At 51.9% G+C, this 17,547-nt stretch overlaps 2 protein-coding genes and 1 pseudogene across 5 annotated transcripts in view; all 3 read right to left on the reverse strand.

The window, feature by feature from the left end:
• Positions 1 to 1,819: 1,819 nt before the first annotated feature.
• Positions 1,820 to 3,104, reverse strand: LOC114506083 (annotated as a pseudogene).
• MRPS26 (mitochondrial ribosomal protein S26) lies at positions 2,468 to 5,211 on the reverse strand. Its single transcript, XM_028524400.2, has 4 exons — positions 4,981 to 5,211; positions 4,724 to 4,870; positions 4,520 to 4,643; positions 2,468 to 3,830 (listed from the first exon to the last, which is right to left on the reverse strand). The coding sequence occupies exons 1-4, from the start codon at positions 5,178 to 5,180 to the stop codon at positions 3,696 to 3,698; spliced, it is 606 nt and encodes a 201-aa protein (XP_028380201.1). The 5' UTR covers positions 5,181 to 5,211; the 3' UTR covers positions 2,468 to 3,695.
• A 6,683-nt stretch (positions 5,212 to 11,894) lies between these two features.
• PTPRA (protein tyrosine phosphatase receptor type A) overlaps positions 11,895 to 17,547 on the reverse strand; it is a 142,962-nt gene continuing 137,309 nt past the window's right edge. For all 4 annotated transcript variants that reach the window (XM_036009630.1, XM_028523771.2, XM_036009629.1 and 1 more), the window contains 2 exons: positions 13,264 to 13,399; positions 11,895 to 12,522 (listed from right to left, as the gene is read on the reverse strand). In XM_036009630.1, coding sequence (XP_035865523.1) covers positions 12,448 to 12,522; positions 13,264 to 13,399 — 211 coding nt within the window. In that variant the 3' untranslated portion in view covers positions 11,895 to 12,447. The remainder of the gene's footprint in view (positions 12,523 to 13,263; positions 13,400 to 17,547) is intronic.

Genomic DNA, 17,547 nt, shown 5'->3' on the forward strand with positions numbered 1-17,547 from the left:
GCAACTCTGCCTACCCCTCTGTAAATACTGTAAATTGCGGGAAACAGTGCTTCTAAGAACTCCATTTACCTGGGCTGTCCATCCAAAGCCCTCGGCCCCACAGGAGGCTGGAGGCCTGCACAGCGTGTGTCCGTCTTCCTTGCCACCTGGCTCCATTATGACAATGACCTCGGAGTCCCCAAAGACTTAAGGCCAGAGGAAGGGCGAAACCAGGGATCCCTCCGCCTCTGGGGCACCTCTGGCAATGGCCGCGGTGGCAGTGGCCAGTGAGTGTGTCTTTGTGGGTCAGCCAGCATGTGCACTTGTGGGCTGGGCAGTGACAGGAGAAGGTGTGGGAACCAGGTGGACGTTTATACCTCAGCTGTGAATTTCCCAGGCACAAAATCCCACTCCCAGACCATGTCTCTCCCTCAGTAGCTAGCCTTTAAAAGGGAAAATGAGAGAATGTGAAATATTGTAATGGGTGACACCCCTCCCCCCAAATCGCAGAGGGGTTTGAGCTGCACCCAAGGGACTGGATGGAGGCTGCACCGAACGCTAAAGCGCTAAATGCTGTGCCGGAAGAGGGGCAACAGCAAACAGGGCTGACGCTAGCTCTCATTGGTTGGACGTCTGGACACGCCCACTGGCTTTCTACACCCATGGGATCCTGGGAGAGGACTTTTGAAAGGAGCTCTCCCTCGGGAAGCGAAAGTCAGTTGGCTCTTTTCCCTAGTGAGGTGCGGGATCCAAGGTCACCAGTACGCCTACCAACAGTGGCCAGTGTGGGCCTGTGAGCAGAGAGGCCTGGGGTCACAGACTCCAAAGCTGCCTGAAGATGGATAGCGACTGGTGACCAGCTAAGCTGCCCATGTTTATGATAATTCTGGGTGGGAGAGGAGGCTCCTGGTGCAACCTGAACTGAGCTGGCAGAGGGCAACAGGAGATATTTCTTTGGGTGATACCGGTCAGCCCTGTGAACAGATTTTTTGTTCCTGTGTTATTTTCAGTTCCTGAACCTATGTAGTAGTTGTAATGACAAACATTTAGATAGCTACTTTTGATATTGCCCTCTGACTTTTCCTTTCCCCTTACTTTTGATACACAGATATTTTAGGCAGAAACATGCTATAAATAAGAGTCCTTTCTTTTCCACTGAACTTGTCTTTGGAGATTTGCCTGGTAGGTGGTAAGAGGTGGGACCCTCCCCCACTACTGGTTGGGTTTGGTAACAGAAAAATGTAACACACCTTTCCAGAGACTTTCAACCATTCACCTGTGTTTTTGTTCTTGGGAGGGGAAATGCCACCCAGTGTGTGTCCATCAGCTCCCACCCCAGAAGTTACGTTCAGCACCTGAAAGCAAGGGGTCCGCTGTGCTGCACCCAGGTTCAGTGCCAGGGGAAGGGCCATCACCAGCCTGAGGAGAAAGGCCATTGCTCTCAGGGGTGTAGGGCACCATGATAACCACGGGCTTTCTGCTTGTACCTGTTGCCTGCTTCCTCACTTGAGTGTAGGGATTGCCCATATTCCCTAAAATTTTCATTTCATTTTGGCTGGTGTGGCTCAGTGGACTGACTGCTGGCCTGCGAACTGAAAGGTTGCTGCTTGGATTCCCGTTGGGGCACATGCCTGGGTTGTGCACCCAGTCCCTAGTTCGGGGTGTGTGAGAGGCAACAATCCATGTTTCTCTCCCTCTCTTTCTCCCTCCCTTCCCACCTCTCCAAACACAAATGAATATACACACTCTTTTTAAAAAAATGTTTTCATTTCTTGGTGTTTCCCAGATCCCCTACAGAATGGGAGATTAGGAAAGAAGCTATGATAGTGTTATATATATATAGTTTTCCTTTATTTTTATTAATACAGTGTTTGTCTTTTTTCTGACAAATCCCTAGCCAGCCACTTCCCCCAGGCTGCCTGCGGAGGTACAGGAAAAGGAACATACAGGGCAGACAGGACACGGGGAGAAAGAACTACGGGAGGTGGTGACGGCTCCTTCACATGGCGAAGAGCATGAAAAAAGCTTCCATCAGGCAAAAGAGTCCCATGACCTCAAAGCCCACAATGGCGTAGAAGAGCTGTTGCTTCAGAGAAGGGCATAACCAATGATGAAGCTCCCACACACAGTCCCAATTCCAGTCCGAGTCTGGCGCCCCTACTGTGGTAGCCTCAGCCCCAGTGAACTTCCCTGCTGTGGTGCTGATATCCCCTGAAATGTTTCTGGTTTGGAAGCTGCTAGAAATAAGTGATGTCAGAGGACCAAGCAGCTGAGGCCCTCATCTGTGCCTCTGTTGGTTTCAGCACCACCACAGATAGCGACCTGCTCTGCAGCTGAGAGGTGCTCCTGACCAAGGGGGGCGTGCAGCAAACTTGGAGCAGATGTACACTTCCAGGGGGTGAGGGGGTGAGGGGCTGCTTTCAAAGACAGAAAGGCGTGGGGGGTGGGCAGTGTGTGTGTGTATGTGTATATATATATAAAAATAAAATTTTAAAAAGTTTTTCCCCTTCTTCTGGTATCTGGGCAAGTTCAAGCCAACAGTGACAAAGGTCAGCAGCTCTCTGGCTCAGAGAAGCATGTCTCTTCAACCTCCACATGATGCTCCCCAGCCTCTCTAAACAGGGGCCGCGGATCTATATATTCACTTATTCAATCTCGTGAACCCTTTAAAGGAGATTTTATTTCCAGACAGAGAAGGGAAGGAGAAAGGGAGAGAAACAACAGTGTGTGGTTGCCTTTCACACCCCTCCCTCCGTCACTAGGAACCCGGCCCACAACCTAGGCATGTGCCCCGACTGGGAATTGAACCAGTGACCGTTCAGTTTCCAGGCTGAAGCTCAATCTGCTGAGCCAGCCAGGGCAGTCTTGTGAACTTTAATCACAGTATTTGTGGTACCTACAGGGTTTGATTCAAGTGCTTGACAAACTACACTGACTTTGTAAAGCCCGAGTCAACCAGGCCTCCCCTGCCAGCACCCATCTGCTGGATAGTCCAAGGAGGCTGGCAGTGCCAGGGCAGATGTAGGTCACCGAGGCCATGGGTGGAAAGGGCTACCAGAAGAAATGGGGTCTCCACCTTGCCTTCTGTGGGTTACGTACACCAGATCCTGGCCAGCAAAGCCCATGGCCAGGCAGAAACAGGTCTTTGGCCAATGGTTATCTTGTGCCTCAGATACCAGGTGATAGCTGCTCCTAGCTGGAGCCCTAAAACCCTAGATCAGGGGTTAGCAAACTTCTGTAAAAGCCATATAACAAATATTTTAGACTTTGCAAGTCATGCATGGCCCCTGTTGCAACTAATCATCTCTGCCATTTTAGCAACCAAGTAGTCAATGAGTGGATGTGGATGTATTCCAGTAAAACTTTATTTACAAAAACATGTAGTAGACCAGATTTGGCCCATGGGCTATATAACTTGCCAACCACTGACCGCCCTTGATGATACTCAGGAGATGACCTGGAGACTATGGTCTCCTCTGCTCCTCTGTAAGATGGGCACCTCTAGGGTCCGACAGTTGTACATGGGGCAGAAAAGGGCGCTGAGTATGGGAGTTTCCGACCAAGTGGTAGGTGCAGAGGCCAGAACAGGAGGGCCACACTGGAATAGGCTGAGCTTCCTTCTTCACAAGAAACACCACTGTTTTATTCCAGGTCAGACTCAACCCTCATACGCCTCTGCACATAGTCCCTGTGCAGGCACTGTCCTTAATGGGCCCTTAGGAGCCCTTGCGTTGCGGCCTGACCACCTGCCCCTCCCTGGTGATGGCCCAGTTGTAGCTTTTAGGGGAGTCCAGAGCTTCTTCTATTCGAGCATCCAGGTTCTCTCGCGTGATGAAGTTTTTTGCTTCCTCCTATTGGGAGAAAGAAGGCCAGCTGAATGGGAGCCCCCGGCACACACCAGCCTGCTGAAGCCCGCTGGCCTTCAGCCCACTGACAGAGAGGCTCCAGCTCTCCCCTGGGAGGCATGCTTGCAGCCCAGGCTCTTTGAGTGCCCTGCTGACCTTCCACCAGCCCTGCCACATTCCTCTTTCTTAATCATCCACTGGACACCTCTGCCAGAACCACAGCATGCCAACTGTGACAACTTAGTGTCCTGCAGGGTGGCATAGTTCCCTCAATGTTACCTCTTAAACCCCTCCTCCCCTATTACTTTAATTCAAACCTCATTCATTTTTGCTGGCTCACTTCTGCCAACCTAGCCCACATAATTAACCCTTCAGTGACTTTACATTAGGTAAAATACAAACTCTTTGTGGATTGCGGGGGGGTCCCTCCCTCAGACACCAGCTTACCACACTCACCAGCTACCTGAACACCTTACAATGTCAATGGTCAGTCATTTCCAGCTCTTTCCGCGTGTTGCACACTCTCCTGGCTCTCCTCTTCCAAATCCCCACCTGCTAACTAACTCTCAAGACTGCTCTATCTGCCCGTAGCCAGTGCCCCACTTCCCCACTTCGCTGCACCCAAGACTCCAGCGGCCTCCCAGGCTGAGCTCAGCTCTCAGCCTCCAGCCCCACCCCCTGGAAACGCGGCCCACCTGCAGCTGCAGCAGTTCTCGCTCCTTGAGCTGCACCCAGGCCTGTGTCTCTTGGGCCTTACGGGCCTTCTCCTCCTCCTGCCGCTGCTCCTGCTCCCGCGCCTCCTGTCGCAGCCTCTCTATCCTGGTGGGAGCAAGAGGCTGAGACTGAGCTGGCTAGGTTCCCCGCGAACCAGCCAGGCGTCCCTGTCCCACTCGGCTCACCGCAGCTCGTGCAGCCGCTGGTTCTCCGCCTGGTTCCAGGCCATCAGGTTCTGGTGTTCAGTGGCGTCCTCCAGCGCTTTGCGCTCTGCCAGGACCCCGGTCCGGGCCTCCTTTATCTTCCTCCGCACCTCGGACACGAACTCCAGCCTGAGCAGAGACACGCCCGAGGTCGACACCCTCCTGGCCCGCCCGCCCCAACACGCAGTCCCGGCGGCCGCCTCCCCCTCCGCCACACACTCCCGCTCCGCCACACACACCTGAGAGCGCGCACCGTTTGGCGGTACTGTCGGTAACGCTCCGTCAGCACGTAGAACTCCGTAGGATCCACCGCGGGCGGGGTCCTCACGCGCCCGACCTTGGACTTGGCCGGCGGGTCGTGACGGGTCTTGCGGCCCCGCGCGGGTAGCAGCAGCGGGGCCGGGGGCCGCACACCTAGGTGGTTCAACGCGCGCAGCATGACCGAGGCCGCCTCGCATCCGGAGCGCCGCAGGGCATCACGGAGGCCCGGAAGCGGGCGCGGGGCACCATGGGACGTGGAGTCCCGGGTCTATCCTCACTCCACTCTGCTTACCTGGAGCCGGCTCCCGGCGGCAGGGGAGCCTAGCCTGCCGGTGTCTGCCGCCGTTCCCTGCTCGCAGGCTCTGTATGCGCCCTCCCTGCGGAGCCCCGTCCTGCCCCTTGTCCCTTCCGCTTGCAGGCTGGGCCCGCGTCCCTCCAGACCCCGCGCGGGCAAGGGTCTCCGCGTAGTGGGAGAGGAAGAGGAAGGAGAGAATTTGATGCAGCAGCGCCGGGGATCTCTCATCTTTATTGGGCGGCAGGGCTCAGCGCTCGGGGTCCAGTCGATAGGGAAAGGGGACGGTCATTCCAGCAGAAACTCTGGTCACCTGGCCGCAGAGCTGTGGGTTGGCCCATAGCGCCCGCCCCCCTCCCGACCCAGCTTCGCGGAGCAGGATGCCGCCGCCTGCGTATAGACAGGCTCCTACGCCTAGAGAACTCAGCTTGGGGGGGGGGGGGGGGGGCGGGCTCCACCTCCCAGGGCATGCGGCTACCCCTAAACAAGCCTGATACGTAAAAACCTGAGCTCATACGGATTTACATTAGGAGGTAAGGTTTTGGCTTATGGGAATCTACTACTTTCTCCTTTAGTTACTGGTGCACTTTAAAACATAACGTGCAAAATAGTAATACTCCATCTCCGCACACCGGTATTCTGATATGCCTTTGGGGAGCTCTGCAATCACTGTCATTTCTAGTGCCCTGACGATGACCGCCTGGTCCTCCAGGCCTTGCTACCTGTCAGTACGAGATGGCATCGCTCACCTCTTTCCATTGGCAAGGGGACACACTGGCTTCCCTAGACAAGAAAGAAGGCTGGGAGACCTCACTGCGGTCACTGTCTTATTTATGGAGGTTTTGCTAGTACAGTTATTTCCTGCTCCACTAGTGACTTCTAATATTTAATTTAACGTAATTATCTAATAAACTGTCTAGAATTTGGGGAAATAGGAAGAATGGCAGGCGGCACCTTGCTTATGTGCCCCAAGGGCTGGGGATGCTGCCCAGGGGGTGTCTCAGTGTTGTCTAATTCCCTCTTCCACTCACATAGCCCCCAGTCCTTAGCCTCCATGGCCCCTCCCACCCTACCTACCAGCAGTGTCTGCGTCTACCAGGTGCTGCTTTCCACGGACGGTCTACGGGCCTGTGGTCCTTCCCTCCCAGGTACACCTTCCCCAGGATGGGGAATGGGGGAGCCAGGGCATCGCCATGGAGGCTACAGGCAATCTGGTTTGGGCTGCCTGCAGCAGTGCCCAGAAACCTTTCTCAGAAGGCAGAAGAGCCCTGGCCCGCATGGCTCAGTTGGTTGGGCTTCTTCCCGTGAGGCAAAGGACTGCAGGTTTGATTCCCAGCGGGGGCACATGCTGGGACCATGGGCCCTGTCCCCAGTTGGGATGCATATGAGAGGCAACCCATCGATGTTTCTCACACTGATGTTTCTCTCCCTCTTTCTCCCTCCTCCTCTCTAAAAATAAATAAAATCTTGAAAAAGAAGGGAGCTGAGACTTTCTGCCCTCACTACCCTCGACCCAAGACTCAATCAAGGTAGGTGAAGGAACCACAGCCAGCACCTTCTTCCTCCCACTCAGGTTAGGGGGACCCATCAACCACCTGAAGGCCTTGGGGCATGCTGGCAGTGCAGGGGTGAGCTGAAGGCTTGCTTTCCTCCAGGGTACCAGCCGTGGGCTCTCTTCAAGGGTCCAGGGGTGGCAGCAGCAGGTGGCCTATCCTGGGGGTGGCCATGGCAGGGCTGTTCCCATGGCCAGTGGGCAGCCTCAAGGAGTCTGGCACTTCCATGCACAATCCCCTGCATTTCCTCCAGGGTCCATTTGGACAACTGGCACTTCAGGGGCAGCTTTAGTGTCTCCTAATGCCCTTCCCTCTTCTGCCACTGCTCCTCATCCCACGACTACAGGAGTCCCGACCCTGAGGGCTCCTGGCGACTAGCCTCCTCCTAGAGCCTGAGAGCCTGGAGGTTCCTGGCGACTAGCCTCCTCCTAGAGCCTGAGAGCCTGGAGGTTATCAGCCAGCTGGGGGCCAACTCCAGTCAGTCAGGCCTACCCTCCTTTCTTGGGGGATTCCAGAAATGGGGGAAGGTTGGAGAGGGGAATGGGCCAATGCATGGTCAGGGAAAGAGGAGTTTTCCATAAGACCGGCAGCAATGTGGGGGCAACTGGGGGCACCTGGTGCTAGGGGACCAGAGTGGCAGGTCCTCTGTCACTTTCTGTAACTTACCATAACTCTTCCTGAGCAGATGGGGATGTGAACGAATGTGTGGTGGTGACAGGGGCAAGTGCTTCTACCCTTTGTCCCCCCCCCCACACTAGGGGCAGCAGACACAGGTTTTGTTGGAGGAAGGAAAGTGGGCTTTTTTGGGCATGGTTCATGGGTGGAGGCTTTTGGGAGGAGGAAAGGGAACTACCCATCCAGCATGGAGGTCCATCCGAGTCCCAGTCCTTGGGGAGGGCAGCCTCCTCACTTACAGAGAACTGTGGCTTCTTGAGGTGGCTCCTCCAGGCAGCAGGGGGACCCCAGAGAATCCCAGGATTTATTGATCAGGTGGCTCCACCCCCTGCTCCAGGCCACAGACTCCAGTGATGTTTTCAGAGGGAAGGGGGAGCAGCTCACCACCCAGTCTCCTTCCCTTATCACTGCATGTTCCCAGTTATTTGCGGCCACTGAACCTGGGGTCACCAGACTGACGCTCCCTTCCTACAGCTTCCCACTTTCCAGGCTGCCTCCTCAAGCTCCTGTCCTTAGGCCTAAAAAGCCCTTATAGCCTTTTCTGATCCAAAAAGGAAGCTGTGGCCCTGAGAGAGGAACAATGCCTGGGGACAATCTGAGTTCCACCCAGCTCTGAGCTCCCTAGTGGAAAAGTGGTGGCCTGAGTGGGGAGCCCGGCAACCCGTTAAGAGGTCCAGAGGAGGCTGTGACCCCTTTTCCTGAAGGACTCTTTTTGTCTCCCTGCAAAATGGGTTTGGGAGAACCAGCGTTCATCCACATACTTGAGGACCAAGGCTGGGTCGATTCAGGGGGCGGTAGGTTTGGGTGGGGCACACCTGCCTGCAGGTGGCCTCTCTAAGAAGGCCTATGAGAAAGGCCGGCTGAGGAGGCTGTGCAGCACCCTGTTGGGCTATCAGCAGCAGGTGGGAGTAATTTTGCTGCTTAAGCTTCCAAGCCCTCCCCATCCTGTGCTCAGCCCAGGAATATGCCTGGATTCAGGCACAGGTGCCCTGGGACACTCAAAACGTGCTCCTGCCTCTGTGTTTGTCAGCTCAGATTTCTATGCCAGCTATCAACCTCTGGGGGGCAGAGGCCCGTTTACAGGGTCCACAGCCAGTCTTCGCATTTGAGCCAAACAGCAAATGCAAGGGCCTGGACCAGGCTCGGCATCATGATGGCCAGTCACTGGGAGGGCAGGTGCATCAATCCTGTGACAAAGATGGGGGAGGGAATGGCACAGCAGGGATGAGGGACGGGCACCACAGCAGGTTACGGGCACCTGGAACTCAGCTGCCTGGGAAGGAGGGCACACATATGAATTTCCACATGATTTATTTAGCAGGGACCTGATGTGTGTTAAATTGTTCTGGAAAAAGCCAACTTTTTTCCCCCTGATGTATTGGTTAACCAAGTAATTTTTAGAAAAAACATTTGAGGTTTAGTGAAAATGATTCTTTGAGTTTAACAAGCAAGCTTAGTTCTGACTTGGGTTTACAGAATGTTTTATTCAAAGTCCCTAAGGTTCATTTAAAAAGGAATGGGGGTGCTTTGTTTTTTCTCTAATTTGTGGTTTTTCCTAAAAATCCAAACCAGACCAGCTAAACTTCCCAAGGGAAGCTCTGGGCCCCCTATTTTGGGAGACATACCTACTTCTCAGAAATGTCTGCTATGCCCTTCCAGACTATAAACTCTGCAGTTCCTCCTCCTCTCTCTCAGGATGACACAGAAAGCCATTTGCTCACCACTGAGTTCCAGCTAACTCTGCCCTGAGGACATCACTCCAGCCCGGGAGCTGCTCGTAGTCAGTGGGGAAAACAGAGGTGCGGAGCTGAGTGCACAGGTGCCGCTGGAGCACAGAGGGGCACAAGCCCCTCACCAGGTGGTATGGGTGATGGCAGAACATGGGCTAGCTAATGTGGAAGTGGCAGCAATGTCGCTCCATGTTAAGGAACAAGATGAAGAGTCAACACGGGAACTGCTAGTGGATCCAAGGGCTGGAGCGAGGTGGGGGTGGGCCTTAAAGGGGCGCAGAAAATGCTGGAGGGCTGCAGGAAAGGACGTGGGCTTTGGAAAGACTGCATGAAGCCCCGTGCGTTGGGAGCATGGGACAGGTGCCTGTGGGTCATCCCATCCACAGAGCAGGAGGCAAGATATGTAGACCTGGAGTTCAGGAGGGGCTCAGGTCTGGAGAAGGTGGACCCACTGCATACAGACTGCAGGAATGCCTGACCTCTGAGGAGGGAGACAGTGGAGGAGCAGCTACGGAGTGAGGCTCAGTGTACAGGCCACCTTGGCGAGAACAGGTAAGAAAGGAAATGAAGTGGGAAAGAGGAATGAGTACACTTTTTCAAGAAGTCTATCATAAACAGGTAAGAATTTAGCCCTGGGGGAAGTGTTTTTATTTTTAATTGGGAACTTGATCATTTGGTGGGGGAAGTGATGGAGACAGAAACCCCAGGAGAGCGCTAACTTATTGAAGTGAGGTCTCAGAGTGTGGCAGACCCCAGAGCGCTTGCTGGGCACTGGACACCACTTATTCCCTTTCAGAGAAATCCTTGCTGACTGGCTGAGGGTGGGCACTGAATGAAGCAATCACCTCTGCCCTTCCCACACAATCCTTTCCTTTTAGCCTAGACCAGTTCTTACTGGGTGTATGTCTCTTGAAACCATGCGAACCCTGCTTGAAGACGTCTGTCTATTAACCAAGTGCTATTTAAAATACTGGCCCAGCCACTGACCAAATCAGCAAGGACTCCCGCAGAAAACCACCAGGCCTCAATGGCGTGCAGCTGCACTGTACCAGCCCTGGTGACAGGAGGTGGGCAGCCTGAGTAGGAGGGGAGGCAGTGCGTGTGGAGGGCTCTCCTGCATGTTCCCTGCGGAGCTTGCTGACCCAAGCAAGGCCTACTCTCCTCCATCTGCCTCGACTTGGGTCACACACAGGCATCCAAAGTAGCCAGTGAGGAGCCAGGGTCTCCTCCTAATCATAGCACCCCTCATCAGAAACTCATCAAATGTTGTCTTTGCCTAATTTATCCATGCTTCTTTTAAAACTACTGAAATTTGTGTTTCTTGTCCCTTGGATTTCCTTAGTTCGTACAGAGGGACCAGGTACCTCACCAATACACACACCCCTTGCAAGCTTCCAGAGGTCTGTCGTGATGGTGTTCCTGCAAACCTCCTGAACATGTGGCACAAAACTTGGTCCCACCTTGGAGCTATGTCTTTGCTTGCTTGGACTCCAAGGTGCTCTGTAATGCGGCTCCACACCACCTTTCCTCCTTTCTCTCATCTGAATTACCAGCACCCCTTGGATCCAATTCAGGTCTCACTTCCTCTAAGAAGCACAGCAGTACTGCTATCTCAAATGTGCCTTCACAGGCCTGGCTAGGATGCCACCTCTCACTCCTGGCAACCTGAGGAGGCTCAGGGCCTGCCCCTGCTCCCCAAGAAAGGCCCCACAGGCCCCAAGTCTCCCTTAGCCCTGCACTGACAGCCATGGCAACAAGCTTGCTCTCTTGTTCCCATGACGAGCTGCTCATGAGCACAGCAGGCAGTGGACAGACCCACCCTCCCAGCTGTGCTCCCAAAGACTCTTTCCCAGCATTCCTTGTAGCTAGGTGTAGCCTTACGACTAGGTTTTGGCCAGTGGGATATGTGTAAAAACGGTAAGTGCAAAGTTTGCTTAATGTCCTTTAAAATAAAGTTGCTTGCTCTCCATGTTCTTTTTTGGTTCTCCATGAGAAAAGGCAGTGATCCAAGCTCCAACCATGAAGAAAAGAGTAACACCCTAAGAGGCACTGGGATCATGAGATGGGACAATCCTGGGTTTCTGTTAGGTGAGGGATAAATGAACATCCACCTCAACTGAGGCACAGAAGTTAAGATGCTTTTGTCTAATAATCAGGCTCAAAATCAAGTTGGAATCTAAGACTCCCACCATCCAGGATCTGAGGCACTTGCACATAAGAGCCCTGGAAATGAGGACAGATATGAACGGTAACTGAGGCTACTGAACACAGTAAATGTGAGTAGAAAGACTCGTTCTGGACTGAATGACACAATCCAGATGGTTTTGTAGCAGAGCACCAGAAGGGTTGGACTGGCCTTAGCCCTGAGCCACCTTCTCTCCTCCGTGCCCTAGGCCATCTTCCCAGGGAGCCAGGATGGCTGGGACCACCGCACCAAAGATGTGCTGGGAGGGGGGCGGGTGGGTCCTTGGTGACTAGCCAAGAGCTGGAGGGGCTGCACTTACTGGAAAGGAGGAGTTGTGAGGGCTGTGGCCTCTCTGCTGTCAGTTGAGACAGAACAGGAACAGCAGGGCCAGGAGTGGCCTAGGAGAGACCCAGCCCTGGTGTGGCTGCCCCACCCCGACAAAGGGAGAGACAGTTCCTCCAGGAGGCAAAGCTTTTATTACCTGATAATCCCTAGTGTGGTGACAGAGATACCACCCTGGTCCCTTACTCCCAGGGTGGATGTGAGTGGTGGGAGAAGGAGCTGGGTGGGGAGGGGAGGGGAGGGACTATTTACAGAGTGGGGAAGGAACAGTGGCCTGAAAGGGCACTGGGACAACCAGTTTCCTCAAGAGCTCCGAGAACTTTGTGCTTTTTTTCCTTAGTTGATGTCAAGCTACCTGGAAAGGGTTTTGTGTTTCTTCTTCAGGAAAAGATGTATAAACCACAGAACAATGCAGCCAATTTCCAGGCAGAGGATTTCACGATATCAATCCAAACATCACACTATTTAATTCCCCAATAAAACATTGGAAAAAGGACTATCAGTGCTAACACATTTACATATAAAATCTCCACCTAATAAGTAATAGAAGCCTATGTACCAATTTCTAAAACAGTTATAAGATATATACACAATTTGGGGTATATTAACAAAACAGAATATTACAAAATATTAAAGGCAATTCTCCTGTCCATGGGTCTCATCACCTCTTACTTGAAATTGGCATAATCTGAAAATGCGTCAATATATTCCTGCACCACCTTGTAGCAGAACTCATACTGTTCCTGGAGAGTGAAAGGAAGGGGAAAAGCCAGGGTTACTGAAGAGAACAACATACGTGCAGTTTCTGCCAGGGTTCTGCCAGCCTCCCTCTTCTGGGCGAAATCAGCTAACCCTCTACTGATGGAGGCGACCAGAGAGCAGGTCAGCTGTGCGAGCCGGCTTGGCAGAGCTGGAGGGGAGATGCTCTGTGTGGCCCACACCTCACTATGGCTGTTAGGCTCAAGGCACCTCATTAATTCCCAAACAAAATTTACTTTTCTTTCCCCTTCAGAAAGTTCTAGCTCCACAGGATTGAGAAACCCTTTTGGATGTCTGTCCCCATCCTCAGTGGTTACTGTCAGGAGCCAGACTTCTTAACAGGAAGCCTGAGCAGAAGAGAGGACGCACTCCTGAGTCTTCCCCGCCTCAGAACGCATGGAGAAGTGTAGGCAAACCCATGGGCACCCTGCACCCTGTTCTAGCCTTTCCAGAGGCCACAAGGCCCACCATGATCTGAGGGCTCCCTGCCCTGGCCAGGCAGGGGGTGTGCCAGTAAGAGAGTGACTAATGACAGGGCTACCCTCCCACTGCTTTCACTGCCTCTCAAGGCTTGTTCTGCCTGGGGCATCCTGGGGAAGGGTGGGTCTGCGCTTACACAGGCTTCTGACAACCAGACTGGGCCCCTGGGAAGAGCCTCCCCCCTGCAATAGCCCTGACAAAGGCTACAGATGGTGCAGTGGTGTGGACAACAGTGGGCAGCATACCAGTGTCTGGACCATGTGTGGCCTCTGTAGCCGCAGGCTCTTGACGGTCTGGAAGACATCCAGAATCCCCTCTGCTTTCACCCGTTCCAGGACTGTGCTCAGGGCACAGAAGGTCCCCGTCCGTCCTGCCCCCGCACTGTAATAAAGGAGACACACTCAACACACCAGCCCTCTGTGCTGATGAGGCAAGCTGACAATGGCAATGGGAGGACAATGGCTGAGGTTGGTGCTGGAGGCCCAACTGCTCCTCACCACATTAAGCCCCTTGCTCACACAGCTCTGGAGAGGCAGGCGCACCCCTGCTTCCCTTCCTGCATGGCCCACTTTGCCTGGTGAGGGTCTAGCCTTTGGGATACTGAAGAACGTCAAACCCTGGCCCACCAAGCACTGAGCCTTTGCGGTCTGCCTACAAACATGCCTGGGTCACCCTGACCTGCTGCTCACTCATTAGAGCTCTAGTCCTCTGCTGACCCTGACAAACCCTGCCCCTCTGCACTGGTGTGTGTGTGTGCTGGTTCTTTCCTATGCCTCTCATTTTCTTCCTAAACGGATTCTCAACATTAAACGGGGACAGTGTCATGGCATCAGTTGATCACTCACCACACTCTACTGCCTGCAGTGTGGGGCTCTGGTGGGTAGCAGGAACCCCAGAGAATAAGGTATGCAGCATGGGAAGGAGAAGGAGAAACAGGAGTTCTAGGCAGGGTAGGGAGGACTGCTCTTGTGAGCAGGCTGGTGAGGGAAGGCTCTCTGCCACGTGAGTGGAGCCTGGAGGAAGGTGCTCAGGCTGGATGGCCGTCTGGAAAACGAGCATCTTGGGCACAAGGCAGGAGAGTGCTGGGGTGCAGTCAGAGCCCTCAGGGAGAACGCCAGTCCCCTGCCTGGCCTGGGCAAGGAGACCTCAGGTCGTTTTGGGCCTTACAAACTGTTGTTAGATGCTAAGTAAAGGAGTGTTGTGGTCTTGCTCAACTTTTAAAATGTTATCTCAGGCTTCTGTGTTGAGAACAGAGTGTAAGGGTGGACAAGGGAGAAGCAGTGAGGCTCTTATAATTACTGGGAAAAGGGGAAGATAGCTTGCACAGAGGAGTAGTGGTGGAGGAAGTAAGAAACACTTGATTCTGAAATTATTTTGCATGTAGAGCAAAGCAGAGCTTTAAATGTGAATGGGTGAGGAAAAAAGAGAACAGGATGGCCCAAGGCATCTCGCCTGAGTCAGGGGGTGACTGAAATGCCGCTTACTGATTTGGGGAAGATTGTGGAGATAGCAGGCTTGGAAAGAAGGTCAGGAGTTCTGATTGAAACCCTTTAAAATGAAATGCTCATGTGGAAATGCTGAGTAGGTAACTAGATATGTAAACATGGAGTTTAGGGGAGAGGCTGACTGGTCGTACAGATGTGGGTGTTGGTATCAATGCCAGGAGACTTAGATTGGCTCACTGAGGGGAGTGACTGTTAGTTGACATAGAAGGGGTCTAAGAACTGGGCTCTGGACCACAGATGGAGAGGAACCAGAGAAGGAGACAGAAGAACAGCTAACAATGATAAAAACCAAGAGAGGAGCTGTGCTAAAAGCATTCCGCAGAGATGTGAGTGATCGACTGTCTAATACCGATGAAGGTTAAGAGTAACGAGAATGGGAAGTGATCACTGGACTCGGCAATGTGAAGGTGACAGGTGGCCCTCACAGGGGCAGCTGTAATAGAGAAAGTGGGTTTAACTGGAATGGTATCGAGACAGGTACCGGAGAGGTGGTATGAACAATCTTTTGAGAAGCTTTATTATTAAGGAAAATAGAGAAATAGCTGGAGAGGAATCGGAGGCAAGAGTTTATTTATTTTAAAATATTAAGATGGAAGAAACTATAGCACATTTACATGAAGATGTTAGTTAATCGGGTAGTTATCATGTAGGACAGAGAAGTCCTTGAGGAGATAAAACTGGAGGGACAGAGCTGGTAACCAAGTGAAGGGTGGGGTGCAGACAGGCTCTAGTGTGGCTCCCAAGATCCCTGCGTCCTGGAGTTCATGCCCTTGTATTATCCCCCCCGCAAGTGTGAGAGGGACCCATGATGTGCTTCTACCCAAAAGAATTAAGCAAGGGTGATATGCAATTACACATACGTGATTATGTAACTTGAGATCATAAGCCTGTCTGGCAAGGAAATGTTCTTTCGTTTGCTGGCTTAGAAGCAAGCAAGTTTACCAGGAAGGTCACATGGCAAGAAACTTCAAACAAGAGGCCCTCAATCCAACAGCCTACAAGGAAGGAACTGAGTGCTACCAACAACCAAGTGAGCTGGGAGGTGGACCCTTTTGAGCCTCAGGTGGGCCCACAGCCCTGGTCAACACCTTGATTGCACTCTTGTGAGGCCCTGAAGTACAAGACTCAGCTGGGAAACGCTCAGACTCCTGAGCAAAGAGACTGTGATATGAATGTGTGTGGTTTCCAGATGCTCAGTTTGTGGTAAATATCACCCAACAATAGATGAAGAATGCAGCTGGCTTCACAGAGGTCAGCCAACTCATCCACTGACCATAAAGGCTGCAGGGTCCACAGTACCAGTACAGACAGATGGGAACATGGTGGTGGGAGTATGTGGAAGTTCTCTCTGATTGCTTCTCTTTTGTTAATCAAATAGAAAACATAGTCAGCTCTTAAAAATGAGGATGGGCGAGGTGTTAGAGGTTTGAGGTTTGAAAGAAGGTAGGAAATAATCATCTAGAAAAGAGGCTGGCAAGTTAGAAAACATCTAAGGTTTTGCTGAGAAGAGACAAAATCAATTGTAACTGGGCAATCGTAACTCCTTGTGTGCTGCGCAGCAGCAATGTGAGATGGGGAGGGCACCGCTCGGTCTCAGTGCTACCACGGGGGCTGAGGGCAGCCATGGCTAATCCGTAACACGTGAGCATTGTTATGTTCCAATAAAACTGGAATTTCATGTCATTTTCATGTCATGAAATATTCTTCTTTTGATTTTTTTAAAAAACATTCAAAAATATAAAAATAGTGTTGGCTGGTGTGGCTCAGTTGGTTGGGCGTCATCCCGCAAAGCAAAAGGTCATCGGTTTGATTCCAAGTCAGGCACATGCCTGGGTGGCTGGCCAGTCCCCAGCTGGGGTGCATGCGAGAAGCAACCCGTTGATGTTTCTCCTACACATCGATGTATCTCTTTCTCTGTTTCTCCCTCCCTTACCCCTCTCTCTAAAAGTGAATAAATAAATAAAATCTTTAGAAAAAGAAGTTCTTAGCTCGCAGTCTCACATAAAACCAGGTGGCAGGCTGGACTGGGAGCTGAGCCTTACTTGGCCTAGCTCTGGTCTAGGAGGCTGGGAGATGCAGAAGGACTGCAAGGTAGCACTAAGGGCCAACCGTGAGGTCAAGGGTCAGAAACGTAACAGGAGACCCCATAACACAGTGCCTTTCTTCAGCCACGTGGTACAAGTACAGGGTAGCTGTAGAATCTGAGATGTCCTGAGAGAGGGTGACCAAGGGCACTGTCACCCTCAAAGCTGCTAAAATGTGGACATGAAGTGTTTAGGCCACAGGAACCCTTTCATTTTGGCAATCCAATGGGCAAGAGCCAGGTTTCACTGCTTTCACTCTCATCTCTCATCTCACTAGTAAGGTCTAGCACCCTTTTCATGTTTATATGCATTAGTATTAGTTAATGTACTTGGCCTCTTTTTCTTCTTCACTTTTTAAAATGATTTATTTTTATATAGACAATTAATGAGCATAGTTCAAATTTCAAGAAGGTCTCGAACAGTGACAACTCTCCTCCCTACTCCATCTCTCTGCCCTTCACTCTCCCCTGGCGCACAAGCGGTGCCATCAGGTCCCGTGTGTCCTTGCAGAGATGTCTTACGCACATACCAACATAAACATACACATGTCCCTTCCTTGTGTCCCACGGCTTTTCTCACCAGACACTAAATCTGGAGGATTATTCCATACCAGTCTCATACTCAAAGTATGAGCATAAGAGAGTCCTGAAACCAGTCCCTATTAATGTGCGTTTATATTACTTATACTCTGTTACTACTAGAAGCCATGCTTCAATCCTTGTAATTATTTCATTTAGGCCACTTGAGGAACTTTTAATGGATATAATCCTAGAAGTTCCTTTGCCCTGTTTTTGATTTATAAAACTAATTTATAGGAACTTTTAATATTCTTGCTTCCTCTTTAAAAGGGTTATTTTTTCCTAGTTATAAAAGCAACACAAACTCATGATAAATATTTTTTTCTAAAATGCAACAGCGAATAATGTGCTCCAAAGAAAAT

This window comes from Phyllostomus discolor, chromosome 9 (genome assembly GCF_004126475.2).
Source record: "Phyllostomus discolor isolate MPI-MPIP mPhyDis1 chromosome 9, mPhyDis1.pri.v3, whole genome shotgun sequence".
Classification (NCBI taxonomy): Eukaryota; Metazoa; Chordata; class Mammalia; order Chiroptera; family Phyllostomidae; genus Phyllostomus; species Phyllostomus discolor.